The 16,354-nt window shown below is 43.7% G+C and overlaps 1 protein-coding gene across 1 annotated transcript in view; it reads left to right on the top strand.

The window, feature by feature from the left end:
* The first annotated feature begins 2,303 nt into the window (after positions 1–2,303).
* The window catches only part of znrf1 (zinc and ring finger 1), a 53,533-nt gene continuing 39,482 nt past the window's right edge, over positions 2,304–16,354 (top strand). The window contains exon 1 of the mRNA XM_085778631.1: positions 2,304–3,482. Within this exon, the coding sequence (XP_085634757.1) occupies positions 3,089–3,482 (394 nt within the window). The 5' untranslated portion in view covers positions 2,304–3,088. The remainder of the gene's footprint in view (positions 3,483–16,354) is intronic.

Genomic DNA, 16,354 nt, shown 5'->3' with positions numbered 1-16,354 from the left:
CATTGGAAGACAACATAAAAAGCTATTAATTTGTTTTCAACTCTTTAGGCCCATAGGTATTATTGTCACAGCTCACTTCAACTGAACTGAATGAAGACTGAAATAAACAATAGACATGACCACTGTGGTGCAATAAAGTATCTATTTAATTCTTAATCACAGTCACAGTAGATGCTTTATTTCATTATTCAAGATCGTCCAGGTCCTTTAATCATCAGTATACAGAGAGTTTGAGTTGATTGCACTCTGCTGAACGTAATTACAGGATTTAAAATAATTTCCATGTATTGGTTTCAGTTGTTAACAACTGTGCTTTCATTGACCCACTTATCGGGCCTGTAGCTTCCAATGAGGACACCGAGGTCACGGCCTTACTCTTCAGTATTTCAATGAGTTTAAGAGGATTAAAGACTTTATAATATACAAAAGTGAAGAAATTAAATGGAGTAGTTACAGATCTGTCAGTCCTGTGAGGTCAAAGGTCAACCATAGTAAATAATAGAACTCATTAGCAAAATGAACAAATGTAAAATTTAACCTTTTCTCAGATAGAGACTGCATGCATCCGAACAATTTATGTTACTGTATTGTATTGTATTGTGTGTGTGTGAGGCTGAGGAGCAGAGGGGGAACCATTTATAGGCCTGCTGTCATTATAGCAGGATAGATTAATACCTATTGATGTGAGAGTTTCCCTTATTGGGCAATGAAACCGAGGAGACTGTACGAGACCGACTGTGTGTTATTGTAAAGAAACAAAGAGCCAAAGAGAATGAAACCAACCTAATTACACACACACACAGGCAGGCAGGCAGAGGATTAGACCAAGTAATCCTAAACAAAATATGTGAGAGCCAATAATCCCAATAATTTAACATATGGCTGAAAAATCTGTGCGTAACTTGATAATGACAATATGATCCTTCAGCCATTTAGATCACAGTCAAAACCCTAGTACCTGCTGAAAAGCCATTCTAAATTTTACTACTATTTAGTATGCGTAAAGTGGAAAATATATAAGACCTCTGTGCGACCTTTGGTGTGGAAAATGCACTGAAGCCGTAAATCTGAACCAATCCTATGTCAACAGCTGTCGCATGTGGATCCTAAAATACTTTTCAGAAGACAGAGCTTTCAGACAATTTGTCAGGGTTGAGTGAAGGCTGAGTCCAGTACAAAAACACACTTAAGGACAGAGTCGGCAGTGGTGCACTGTGAATTTGAAAAGGAACGGTTGTGTAGAGTTCCCACATTTATTTATTCATGTCGGTAAACACATTTCTGTACAAGATATTCAGTTATTATAAGTCTGAATTACTGGTGTATTGAGGTGTCTTCTAAAATAATTATTGTCGCTTGGACTTTGATCTGTATCACAAATTATATAAAAAAACAAAGAAACAAGAAAAGACCATGTTGCACCTGGTCATTCCCTCAGCTGCTCAGGTAACACTTACGACAAGAGGCTACTGCAGAGCTGACTGGTAAACTCTTCCAATTGGCATCCATCACAAATGTGGAATAAATAATATGAAACCATGACTTTAAAAAAATCCAAATCTGAATAATTTCAACTTTATCAAGTTCATGCTTGGAAACACATAACCTGAGATGTCCTTATTTATTATTGATTGGCTGAGCATTCAAAAGTAGGCTACAGACAATTTCCAAACATCCCCTCCTTGATTGCTTGTCCATGGTGAACACATGTGAACACACCCTGCTCACTGACATGTTCAGTAACTACTAATCCTGACCAGTTGTATTTGTAAAGAATGTGCAGCTGTGTGAGGGATGGTTTTCCCCTGCTGTCTGTGGACAATGACCTAATACAGTGTCCTTGTGACTGTCTGAATAAAACAATGAATTGCTCTTACTGGAATTAATAAAGTTTTCTGAAGTCTGATCAGTTTCTGAAACTCTACTCATATACTGTAGCTCCTGACCACTTGGCCTCTAATCAGGCCCCAGCTGAAGTTTCCAAAGTTTAATAATGTGGTTTCTTGTGCTTGTTGAGGTCAGTTTCTTACTATGTGGAAGAAGTTAAAAGCCTTTACACTAATTCTCTGACTAACTTTATGAGTTAATTGGAAATCAGAGGTGTGCTCACTCCTGTTGGCACCTGATTGTCACCGTCCATCCAGTTGCAGCTGGGTCAGATCAGATGCTTCTTACAGTCCTTGTAGGGGAGATAACAGAGTGATAGTTCACTCGGTTCTGTTTTATACTGTAGGTGTCTCCTCCCAGCACTGTTTCCCGTCTTGTCTGTATTTATGATCCGAGCTTGCGCACTGAGCGTCTCCATTGTCTGGCCCGTAGCAGCAGCGGCAACAGCAGCAGCAGCAGCAGCAGCACGAGCGGCGGCGGCGGCGGCAGCGGCGAAGCGGAGAGGACCGGAGCACCGATGTGAGCGCAAGGGAGCGACATCAGTGTGACCCCCAGTTTCCGGGGGAAAAGCGCAGGTTGGAGCCGTCGGAGCAGCCACACGGCGTGGACGGCGACGTCATTTGATTTTTTTTTTAGTGTGTCACACAGACAGACCGTGGTGTTTGGCGGTCAGACAGACAGCAACAGTTGTCACGATGTCTGAGATCAGATGAGGCCAGAGCAGCGGAATGAACATTGCGGCGCTGTTGTGATCCGGGCCGGGGGGGTTAAACGTGTTGCTGCCGCGTCCTCGCCTGCAATGATCCAACCGTCTTAATCACCTGGGACGGCGCAGGGAGTGTGGCGTACATCTGTTTTGTCAGTCGGGGCTTTCGCCGCGTCGTCCTGCTTGTCAGCCAGCCATCCCCCGGTTGTTGTGTCGGAGGTTGTGTGTGTGTGTGTGTGTGTGTGTCTGCGGCTGAGGTGAATCCAGACGTCAGGGCGGCTCATGTTCCGCTCAGCAGGGAAACGGGCTGTTGCGTCTGCAGAGAGTCAGAGCTGACGAGCCCGCGGAGACACGCACGGACAGACAGGCAGCCACAAGGCCGAGAGACAGACGAGGGGAGGGGGCCTGTTTCGGCTCTCTCGACCCCTTTGCGGATCGAGCCGAGCCCCCTCCTGATTCCACCCAGAACCCCCACCCATTTGTCTCCCGCTTTGGATGGGGGGAAAGCAAAGCACGGCGGGGCGGCCCCGGGGTGCTTTTCCCGGTGTCTCTACAGATGACAGCGCGGTGCCACCCTCGGCCCACTTCGGCCACTACCGGCCGAGCGGCACCATGGGCCTGCGGAGCCGCTCGGTGAGCTCCGTGGCCGGGATGGGCATTGATCACAGTCCCGCCGTGCCCTTCGGCTTCTATACCCCCAGAGGGACGGACCCGGATCGAGCCGGAGGGGGGTCAGGGGGCACTACCGCTGCCCCCCACGGTACCGGTTACCAGGACACTGGGGGCGGAGGGCACCACACGGACGGGGTGCTGTATTTGGGTTCCCGGGGGTCGCTGGCTGACACCTTGCCCCTGCACATCGCGCCCCGCTGGTTCAGCGCGCACAGCGGTAAGTGGCGGTCCACACACACACACACACACACACACACACACACACACACACACACACACACACACACACACACACACACACACACACACACACACACACACACACACACACACGAAAAGCATGAATCAAATGCATCATTCCCACACACGGACATCCCACCTCCAATCACGCACACCTTGTTTACCTGTAGGTGGGAATGACACCAATGCGGTGCCATTACATTACATTTCACCACTAAACAGGGACGTTGAGCCCAGCCTGAGGATGCACTGAGGAGGCAGACAGGACACAGAAAACGCAGCGTTGGGCTTTAGAAATAAGCAGAACTGTGCGTAAAAACAGTATGTTTCCCTCAGGCTGTGACCCTGTGCGGGCTGAGGAGGGTGAAATGCTCGGTAACAGCAGAAAACAGATGTCACCTTCTCCACACTTGATAGTTGACATTTTTCTGCAGGAAAATGTCTGGAATTGGAAAATATTGATTCCTGCAGCTTCAGTTAAATACAATCTCTACTTTAAATGATCTGTTTTACACTCACGTGAAATGATTGTTAATAGCCTATTTTATCAATTGAGAGGCACATTGTGCTCCATGTTTGTGTGTGTGTGTAGTGGTGGTGGGGGGCATTGGATGTTGTGAACACAACAGTGGCAGGGTGTGCTTCGTCTGACTGTCACCGCTGCACCGTCTGCATAGGTCATTCCTTGTGTGACATGACAGTAATAAGCCTGTTGCCAAATCTGGCTGAGTCAATTAGCTCTGCGATTAGAGAGGGGGAGGGGGAGGGCGAGGGAGAGATGGAAGAAGTTGAGGGAGGGAGCATGAGAGGAAGGCAGGGACCGGCTGGAGAGAAGGATTTAGGAGGATGCCTGAGTAGTGATGATGATGATGATGATGATGATGATGATTCTGTGGGTGAGTGATAAGATAAGATCTCCTTTACAATACATAGACTTGTTACACCATCATGTAGCCTACATGCAAACTCCTACATCATTCTGCACACACGCACACATACTATATGTAGACACACCTAAACAAACCACATGGCCATACATACATGGCCATAAATCATACACGCACGTCCTCAAGGAAGATTAGACACACACACACACACACACACACACACACACACACACACACACACAGACACACACACGCACACACACACACACACACACACACACACACATCAGGCTCAGCCAGGTCCCCAGGCTCTCATTACCAAAGCCCTGACTGGCTCACAGCAGTAGAAGTTGGACATCAACATCTTGGCTGTTTTTCCTTGCCTACATTACCCAGTGACTCTGATGTGCTCACATATCAGTGGGAGGAGATAACAGGGTTGAAGGGGGAGGGGAGGGTGGGGTGGATGGGTGGGTGGGTGGGTGGGAGGTGCAGGTGTCACGGATAGAGGATGAAGATCTTTAATCAGAACACAGAAAACATCGGTTTAGGTTCAGGATCCAATCAAGATGTTTGATTCAAAGATGTCGTAGGAAAAGTTCAGCATATTTTGCAGATGTTCATCCTCTGGGTGATCATCGTATGGGCGTGGTCATCAGCCGGCTTGTTGGCTGCGCCCAAAGGTGAGGCTAGCAGCAGCTACACTAGAACAAAAACAAAAACAACAACAACAACAACAGAGCTAGCAAAAAGAGGTCTGTGCTTTTAAAGGAGCTGGAGGAGATTGATGCTGCACACCTCGGCCTCAGGCAGGACCACATTAAAAAGACTGACAGCCCATCAAGATGACTGGCAAGAACTGGGCTGAGATCTGGACTGTGTGAGGGGGAAAGGGCAGGACTGACAATACTGTTGTCTGCCAGAGAAGCCTCAGCTTCAGACTCTTCTTCTCTCAGTGAGCAGATGTGGGTGGAGGCAGATAACCTCACAAGATACCGCCTCAAGTGTCTGTTGAAGGTCCCTCTCTCTCCAACCTGTCTCGTCTTTGATGCTGTAATAAAAGATTGGCAGTAATTGTAGGGAGTTTGCCCCCCTTTTCATCCACCCAGACCTTTCATTTAACTTGTACCTTCAGCAGAAACGTTCCTCTCACGGAGGTTTTCTGGTGTTGAATGAGATTTTTTAGCTGCCCCAGGCTGCGTTTAGAACCACTGTGGCGCCACGTCGAAGAAATCCAGGGTCCTCTTTTATTTCTGTGAGACCACTGCTTTTTCTCAGTGGGATGCAACCGCGAGGGGCTCTGGAAAGAATGCATAGCAGTTTGACAAAAAAAAAAAAAGTTCATCTTGGTTGTGCAGAGATATTTTGGTGATGCACAGGTGTCTGAGCCTATTTGAGTTCTATAATCTTTAAGAAACAGACAAAATTGTGATTTTTTCTTGGATGATGATTTGCACTTTTCTCCACTGAAATCTAAGTGATTGAATTATAAAAGAAACAAACTTTTTGTTCTCAAAATTGATATTTTTTTTTAAAAGTTGCCCCGATTGAAGGTTGAGATCTTTGATGCAGTTTGAGGAGCCGCAGAGAAGATGAAGAGAAGTTTGTAGTTTCCTCTCTCACAGTCTGGATTTATTTTAGGTATTCTCATCCCAGACAGTAAGCATCTGCAATCACATAAATACCTGCTGCTGGTTAACAGGTAAAAAAACATATTTCTGCATTGCTTCTGTCATGTGAGGTTCACTGTGTGAAACCGGTAATGACTAAGGTTTGAGCGAACAGTGTGAGGATCGCATGTGGTGCAAGGTGCCTATGAACCCATTTAATGTTGAATTAGATTAAAACAGTCAAATTATTTTTTTTTAACTCTGCATGTTGGGAACATCAGATTTACAGTGTTTCAATCCACAAAGATTTGGTCCTGCTGGGTCAGGACATCATGATGCCATATACTGTAGCTTATGTTGCCAGTGTTGGCACTGCAGCTGAAAATGAGAAGGCAGCTCGTACTTAGTTCTACTGTGTTTGTACAGCTTCACAGTTTACCAGTCAGTTAGAGCAGCATCAGACAAACTGTGTTTCAGCATAGTTCAGTCAATACTGTGTATGGCCATGGGGGTGGTTCCTGCAGGCTGCTGTGGTCTGCTCCTCAACACTCACACTTTGTTGGAGCAGCTCTGTCAAACCCTGGAGCGTTTCGGTCAATGTGTCCAGTGGAGAGCTGAGGGGAGGTGGGGGGGCAGTGTGGGTCTTAGCTAAGGTCCAGCAGAGGCAACTACAGTGCAAGCTTTGGGTGGTGTCTTGAAAAAACAATAAATAACCACAAGCATTCATCATGCTAGTTTGACTGACAAAAGAAATGATGTCTAGTTAAAATCTAAAGTCTTGTGATGTCTAATGTCGCCAGCTCTGCCCATGTCGGAGCGCCTGACTTTATCTGCTGTTAGTGAAGCCTGTAACATAACTGATCAGGATATGGAGCTACAGTGTTTTTTGTTTTTGTTTGTTTGTTTGTTTTTATCACAGCTCATGGGCTGCGTTCAAGTATTGTTTTGTTCAACTCTGCATAATTACTGTATGAGCTCAACTCTCTGGAGCACTTCCCTTAACAGCATGTTGAGCAGCCTCTCGCCTCATCAACACCCTCTATTTACCCTATATTATTTTATGCAATGACAAATTAATAAATTGATTAGTTAGATAAACTGCAGTTATGAAACTAGAAACGGGCCTAAATTTCCTGCTTAGTAATAGTCAGGTGTTTTATTTTTCCTTCTGCTGTCTGTGTCTTATTACAATTTACTCTTTGCTGGATCCTCATAAGATAGCCTACTCATCATCGTTCCTGTGCTGAAACACTTCAGACTCTCTTCCTCTATAAAATGGATGTTAATCAGGCAGCCACCAAGTGCCTCTCCTCCTGGTTGCCCTTGGGAGGTGTGTGTGTGTGTGCGTGTGTTTGTGAACAAAAGATAAAGAGGGAGGATGTAGAGGGGGGGGGGCTCAAAATCGTTGTCATAAGGGAGAGGAGATTTTCTCTTTGAAATTCAAGACAAAGGCCAGTGGTAATACAGAGGTGTGTGTGTGTGTATGGGGTTGTATGTTGTTAACATCTATTCAGAAATAAAGGGATATTTACTAGGTGAATGTTAATCATGACATAGACCAGTTACATTTGCATTTGTAAAGACACTTCATGAAGTCTTTGCTCTTTTGCTTACTCACCTGTTCACTGTCCACACACACACACACCAAACACACACTGATTCATACAGAGCTGCTTCTTCCCCATGCAGGAGGTCCAATGTCAAGTAGGCCCTGAACATGAATGCGTTTGATTTCATTCACGTTTGTACAGCAGCTTTATTTTGGATCTTATTTTGGTGTCCCCTCGCTCTGACAGAACATATGGTTGTCTGCATCTGTGTGAAGCAGACGTAACAGGGACCAACTGTAGCTCAGTGTTGTGTCTGCAGTTTATATCCAGTGTTTAACACCATAACTGGGAGCGATTCATGTTACCCGGCCGCCGACAACGATGCTATTTTGATAATTAATCGTTTAGTTTGATAATTGATTTTCTTGGCAACATTAAAAACCATTGAACAGAAGTTGTATTTCAGGTGGAGAAGGTGCTTTACTTGCACTGACGTGGAGTTAATGGTTTTCCCTCAAACCTCAGTGACATGTGGTATTAGCACCACATGTTGATTCGTACCGTCACTATGGCGATGTCCCACTACAGCACATGTGTCTTATTATTTTGTATCTCTGCTCTCAGATGTCATGTTTATTATTAACACAATGAGAAACTATTGTGAATAAATAATAAATTAAAAATTGTGCTGTGGGGATTTCCAGGCTATAGCTTAAGAGTTATATTTGTTTGTTATATGTGATTTCATTACTTTTGAACACCACAAAAACCTAAAAACACAACACTGACATGAACTTTGGATAACAGGTTTAATTCACATATCCAACATTTAGCAACATTAGTGTTTATCTGTTGTTGTTTCTGTTCATCTGATTAATGAAAAGGTTTGACTGATTTCCAGATGACAGAAAATGGGAGTTGGTGTTTGTGATGTATGAAGTTTCATGCTCATGTTAATGTCTTAAAAGAGCACGTGTCAGTTTTTACTTTTATATCTTAGCTGAAATGACGTTTGCGTTGAACCTTCTCAGAATTTAGCTGTTAGCATGGATAAATTATACATGTCAGTGCTTGGATGAAAATATTAAAACTGTGCATATGAATCACACCGTCTCACAGAAAAGTTACACAAACTGAGCGTTGTTTTGTAAGACGAGTTCTTTTTGATTTCCTTTGGTCTTGCACGCTGATGGTTTTGTGATTCTCAGTTGCTTTGATTTGAATTGATTTGATCTGTTGTCAGTCAGGAGTGTGAACGGCTGGAGACCTGCCACTAAAGGCTGGAGTCCCTGCTATTAATATGTCAGAAAACAGACAGACGTGACAGACTGAACAGGCTGAGAGAATCACAGAGGGAGAGATGGACGGGATGAATGACTCATTAAAGGAAACAGAAAAGAATAAATCCGCTCACTGTGGCAGAGCATCACTGTGACTGAAGGACGAGGCAGAGGCAGACAGAGCAGCGACGTAGTGAAGAATAACTACACCAACTAAACTCAGTCCCCTGTTCACACTCATGCTCACGCTTTCCTCCCACTGTACAAATACACGCAGGACTCTGAATTGAATGTGAGTGTGAACGTTAGTTTGTATATATATTAGTCCTGTGATAGACTCGACACCCGCTCAGCGTGTACACGGCATTCACCAAGAGTCAGGTGGGATTAGCTGACCAGACAAGATGAGTTGTATTATGAAAGAATGAATTAATGACGAAGAGAGCGTGCAGTGGTTCAGTTCGTGCTCATTGGCTACAAGCTAAGGCAAGGCAAGGCAAGGCAAGGCAATTTTATTTGTATAGCCTGTTTTTACAAACAGTTTGTCTCAAAGGGCTTTACATGGCATCACAACAACATCCTCTGCCCTTAGACCCTCACATCGACTGAGGAAAAACTCCATGGAAAACCCTTTTAACAGGGAAAAATTTGAGAAACCTCAGGGTGAGCAACAGAGGAGGGATCCCTCACCCAGGATGGGCAGATGTGCAATAGAAGCTAACTGATGGATCAGGAGAGATGAGAACAAAATATCAAGACTCAGATTTGAATCATAGACTAAACAACGATGGATGTGGTCTCTGGGATGTCACTCGGTTTCTGAAGAGTCCTGCTCCATCATCGCAATTTTCCCAGTAAAGAGGAGGGGTGACTTCAGTCCATTTCGGCTTGTGGGAAGAATGCTCAACCCCCTATCACTCAAAGAGGCCACACCCCCAATTTTGCATAACTTTAAGTCTAAATTTCACCCCCTGTCCCGAAACAGGCAGTTGCCACTGAGGGAATCGGCTAAGAGACATTTTGTGCACCAGACTGTAACCATGTTTATTTCTGCTGAAAAATAGGATATTTTAGGATGGGAATCTATGGGGCTGACTCACAGTTGGAGACACACTAGTGGTGAGTAGAGGAACTAATAACAGGCAGATGTGACTACTGTTGGCAAGAAGAAAAAGTAGAGCATGTTATCATAATAGGTAAAAAGATGGCAAAACCTCAGATGGATTAAAGAGCACTTTGATATCATTGAATGAGTGCTATTGAATCTTATTTCATTATATTCAAATGTGATCCGCACAGCCCAATAAACCTGAACGATGAGAAAGGAGAGGAATAAGAGGATGAGGGAGATGTATTGTCATTATTTTTAGTGTGTCTCAGTCAAAGACACAAAGAACGCTGTTGTCCGTTGTGCCGGCAGCAAAACATTGTCAACTGTGAAAAATACAACATCTAATTTACTGCAACATCTTCTATGGCAGCAGAGCAGCAATGTGAAACGACAACACGCTGCTGACAGGGAGGCACTCACCATTAAACAACAGAAAGTGGATTTCAGAGCAGGACACGGCGCCGGAGAGACGATAAGTGGACAAGATCTGAAGAAGTGCGTCACTAAGTTTATCACAGTGGAGGTTTTGATCGAGTCTCATTTCATCGCATTATAGATAAAGTGCACATGAAGAGCAATGTCAAGCTGCAGGATATGTGCTATGGTCACCTTGAGGGAGGTTGTGAGGTGAAGGGTTAGAAGTCTGTCTCCACCATAGCAAGACATTTAGACAGTGATCAACTTAAGCTTTCAGGGTATAACAGTTCACTGGACCTGCAGATCCAATAAAAACACATAAAAATCAGTTGATGCTATGGGCAGAAAGATAGAACACATTCATTCATGGTACGTGCTTGGCAGCGTTTTAGCCACTATCAGTGTTAAAAAGTGTTAAAAATATATCACAGTGTCGGTTCTGAGTCTGATTGTGAACTGGACCAGGACATGAAGACGTCATGTTTACAGATCTCACTGAGGTCTGTTTACTCCTCCCACATTGACCAGGCGTGCATCAGATACACTTAACTTCATATCCACCAGTGCTGTTGAGAGATACTTCACTCTGCAGAGACCACTGGTTGCAAGAGGAGTTTACTGAAATGCACAGCTCTTCATACCAAGACAAGAGGATCTACAGTTACATCATAACTGTTGATAAGGGACTATCCTCCCACTTTAACAAACCCAACTCTGTTTTTCTTTTTGCATTTTTCGGGGCAGATTTGAAGTGTTGTACCATTCATTATAAGAGGGAACAGATATTAAGGCAGCATTTATTTTTTCAGTGCAATTATTAACAACTGTTAAAAATTATGTTATTCATCACAGCAGCAGAAGATAAAAAAAAATTTAAAAAAACCTAGCCCTATTACAACAAATGTTAAGTTGATCTCACATTGGAGGAAAGATGGTTCAGGTGGTTCAGCAAATATTCAACACAAAACTTACATGACTTAAAAAACATGCTGAATAGTAATTATACTACTATAATCAAAAGATGACAGGTGCATTGAATAGCAAGGACACACTTGTTGAAGCTGCCACCGGTTTCAAGTTTAAACTCTGGGTGTGAGATGAAGAGGAGCAGGACTGCCTTCCTCAGTCTCAGTGAAAAGGATGTTTTTTGCATTCGAGACAGAGCCTGACGACAGCTACTTGGCAGAACAAAAAGTAATGGACTATTTGAGGTCATGGGTGATATGAGGTTGAGACTCTGAACCAGTTCTCAAATGTCAAAAACATTTACATGAAGTCAAAGTCCTTAAAGGAAAGTCTCGCCACTCTGCAGCCATCCTGGCAATACCCCTGAGCAGTTATTTCAGGCTGACAAGAGCAGACCCTAGTCTAAATGAATAACCGTACATGCAGTTCTTCTGACCTGGTGACCTTTGAAAGTGCAGAGTCACCAGTCAAATCTGATAAAAACCTCTTTAATAGTTTGGTAACTTTGCCCCCAAGTGAGTTTCAAACGCCTTTTTTCTACAGGTTGTGCTTCTATTACTTCTGTGCCTTCCTGCCACAGTCAGTTGAGACGGTCATAAACCTTAACAGTTCACATGCATCAGTGCAAATACAAAACTGGCTTCATAGTGGTTGCTACAGAGCAGACGATTGGGAGGGCCAGTTTCAAGGCAGACAACCGCCATCTTTGATGTTATGGACTGGCTTAATCAGGATTCGTTATGTACTTTGTGAAGTAGGCTACAAAACCCTGATCACATCTAGTGCAACCGTGGAGCAGCTTTTCAGTTCAGCAGGTTTGGTGCTCGCCATGCAAGAAACAGACTGACAAAAGGTTTAAGAAGCTTCTGTTAATGAGCATTTAGCATGATGCCAGCTGGCTGTATGTTTACTCAAACCCATGAACTCGTAAACTGTGACCTGAATGATCAGTCAGGTGACCACCCTCTGACTCTGTGCTGGATTTGTGTCCTACTATCTCTGGCTATGAGATGTGAAGCCATGGACAATCAACAGTGTGGATTCCACTAAAGTCATTTTGCTCCTGCTGGGTATAGCTAATGCTAGCTAGCCAGCTGCCTGTAGATATGTCAACACAGACAGTGTAAATGAGTTAGTCAGCAGACTTTCAGTTTATGCCCTGTGTGCACAAAGTGATAATCAAAGTGGATTTCTGTAGCCTATGTCTGAAGCATCTATTACTGACACTCCATGTGTAGCCTTACAGAAAAATGTACATGTACATGCACATTGATGACGCCTTTGTAAGTGGAGCAGGTTTTTTATATTCTGTTTTCTATTTCTATTTACAAAATATAGACAAGTCATGTTACAGCAATTTTCTATTCAGTTTTACAACTGTTTAGCACTTACACAACAGCATTGCTCTTTGTTGTTTCATTCTTGCCAGACATGTTGTGTGCATACCTAGATATTCTAACTAGTTAAACATCAAAACCTTTGTTGAAACTTCCAGTGTTTACTCTGAATTTGAATCCACACCTGTGAGGTGAAACAGCTCATTTTTAGTCCTGTGCAATGTTTACTCACCAACCATTAGCTGCTGTACAATACAATAATAATTTATTTCATTAAAGTTTATTTATTTATTTTTTACATTTCAGATATACTGGATATTTAGATATACTGGTGTTGTGATAATAAGGGCTGCAGGTCGTGTATTACATGTTTTTATATTGTTCATACTGTCGTCAAGAGCGTTAATTGTCATAGCGTTGGAGTATCTTTATATGGCTGTGTGCAATCTACAGCCATCTCAACACTGCACATACAGTTACATAAATAGAGATACCCCAAAACCCTAGTGTTCTCAGGCCCGTGGTCTTCATGCAGTCCATGCTAATAGCACCATGATACTGTATATAACATACTATATCTTTATCTGTAAATATAATAATTATAATTATATTGTTGTTGTTTTTAAATAACACATTATTCTAGTTTTTATCAAACATATGTCAAGCCTGAACACACAGTTCAGGAGAGTGGAGACATTTTCAGTGTTAGCAGACACAAAATATTTAATTATGAAATTAAATTTGCTAAATTCAGCAGGAATGTCCTGGTTATTCACTTGGTGCAAAGGAGAATAACAGTAAACAACTATGACTGAGAACTAACAGGTCTACGCCCAACCACTGCTGCTGACATGCCCTATTATATCTATCTACACATGCATACAACACACATTGACATGTACTGTATAAGAGAAACACACACACACACACACACACACACACACACACACACACACACACACACACACACACACACACACACACACACACACACATTAGAGAACAGGTTCGAGGCTGAACCAATGACTCTTCACAACACTGCATGTAATCTCCTGCCTCTGAGCTCACTCACCTGATCTGATGGGCAAAGCAATCACTCAGCAGCCCCATTACCTCCATCGCCCCCCTCCCCCTCCCCCACCCGCCTCGCTCTGTTGTCAGGTGCAGGCTTTTGTTCTCAGCTTACAGACGTGGGCAAATCTCCATACAAAGGTGCTTTTTAATTTAAATGTGAATGGTGATAAAAACAAATCATGCTCACCACCACACGCAGATACACATCTCCATATGCACGCATGCACATGCACGCACATACACACGCACATACACGGGATTGCTGTGCTCACAGTGAATTAAAATCACTAACTCAAAGATCCTTCCTGAATCTTTGAGAAATAAAAGACCACTTAAGTTCATAGCATATTGGAGACATTTGTGTTTTATATTCATCAGCATGTCTCCTACCAAACCATACTTCAACTATATGAATGTGTTTAGAACTGTAAAGGCCTTTGTACTTGATGCTTCTCGTGTAGGAAGTTGTGAGTGTCAGATATTTCAGTAGGAGGACAAATGAGACCAAAAGTGTCTGGATAGATGACAGTGGGTGAGAAACAGAATTGTCACTTTGTCAAAAAGCCAAGTTGGAGTGAATTTGAATTATCTCATAATTCAAGGGCAGAGAGGCTCTTAGATTTCCCCACGTGGTGTCACAAAGCTGCATAAGGTGTCTTGCAAATTTAGATTTTATATTGAGATGCCAATTCCATCATTATTCTGAAAACCTCTCAGTGGTCACATGTCTATAAATGTAATCCTGCTGTCTCGAGGTGACAATCTTCTCCTGAACGTCTGAAGAGGGTTGTGATGATGAGAGTGGTGGACAGCAGGTGGTCAGACGTTATTGTACAGCTGAAGTAGCTCCTCTCAGCTCGGCATGCCCCCTTTGGCTTGTGTTGGTGGTGGGTCAGCAGGTGACACCTCAGGTTTGTTCTCTGGTCCACATGCAGCTTCTCAGATGCTTTGTGGTTGTTAGATTATCCAGGCAACACAACTTTGCTCATGAGCATCCTCCTCCACTTTATTAGACCAGTCTACTGATCATCTGGTTAAGTAATAGCGCTGTGCGATTGCCTCTAAATTTCATATTGTGGATTGTCATTGCTCCAATACACGATTAAATCGCCACGGGTGGTGGGGGGGTGTGAGGTTACGGCCTTGGCACGTGTCTTGCGTCTATCACTAACAGTCAGCATGTCAGCGCGTCATTAACTTTTAACCTGCAAAGGCAGCAGCGCCACAACATTGTATTTATGAAAGCCCTTGTGAACATTTCAGTACATTAAAACAGTATTTATTTACAGTTACTCTATTGAACGACCTCGAAGCATGAGCAAATGTGTCAGATCAAAGATATGCGCAAGTGTTCCAATTAAATTGCTTGTGGGTGTGTAGCGTACAGGGATTTAATTTTTAACTTATGTAGGTGTTGTCATATGATTTTGAGAGATGCCTCTCAGACAGTTTTTCTTGGGTATGTAACAAAGTAGATTATAAAACATACTGTGGACTTGTCTGGAACCAAATTCTGACAGGACTCTGACTGTTTATTAGTTCTCTCTCTCTTAATGCTGTATTCTCCAACACGTTTCCTACTTTTGATAGTGACGCTATAAAACGGGCAGGAGCACAGACAAACCGTCTCAGTTCAGTCTGGACAATGATTAGAGGTCTGAGGCCTGAAATAAGTCTTCCTCGCTGCTGCTCTGCCTGTGCTTGCATCATCAGATTTAGGATTTGGAGGGATAAAAAGAGCCTTCCTACCAGATACAGATTATTGACAAGTGTATAATGTCGTCCATAGGCGTGCTCTCACATATAGAGACAAGGCCTGGCATCGGTGAGGAGCTCCTTTAAACCTAGAAATAATTCAGTACAGGTCCTCCCACACAAACTGCAACAGCACACACAAGCAAATAAATACTGATGCACAGCGTACGAGGGACACACACAGGGACATACACACACACACGTTATTGCAACACATCCCGTCCACGCAGCCGGGTGTTGTGGCTGGATTTGACGGCCGAGGGTTTCAGGAGCTCGGGGATTGGGGGGGAACATCTGTGCCGCTGAACTGTCTGGTTGCAGGATTCAAGAATATAGGTCAGCACTGCAATTTATTTCTGTTTCCTCTGCCTCTCTCCCTTCTCTCCCTCACCCTCCCTCACTTTCTCTCTCTCTCTCTCTCTCTCTCTCTCTCTCTCTCTCACACACACACACACACACACACACACACACACACACACACACACACACACACACACACACATAAATATAGATACACACCCTCCATCTTTCTTCGTCTCTTTCCTCCCCGCTAACTCAATACAGAGGAACCATGTAAGGTCACACACACACACACACACACACACACACACACACACACACACACACACACACACACACACACACACACACACACACACACACACACACACACACACACACACACACACACACATCTGCATTCGGCATACATGCAGAGCTAGGATGAGATGACGGAGAATAAAATAGTGAGGCGCCGTTTGGAGATGGGTTTTTGTTGCTGTGACAACCACATAGCTGCCTATCACCGCTGTTTTTCTAGACACAAGCCCCACTGTGCATGCTCTCACACAAACACACGCAC

Source organism: Trachurus japonicus, chromosome 6 (genome assembly GCF_045865225.1).
Source record: "Trachurus japonicus isolate A0001 chromosome 6, Traja_1.0".
NCBI classification, from domain to species: domain Eukaryota; kingdom Metazoa; phylum Chordata; class Actinopteri; order Carangiformes; family Carangidae; genus Trachurus; species Trachurus japonicus.
This window is presented reverse-complemented; position numbering and strand designations above follow the sequence as displayed.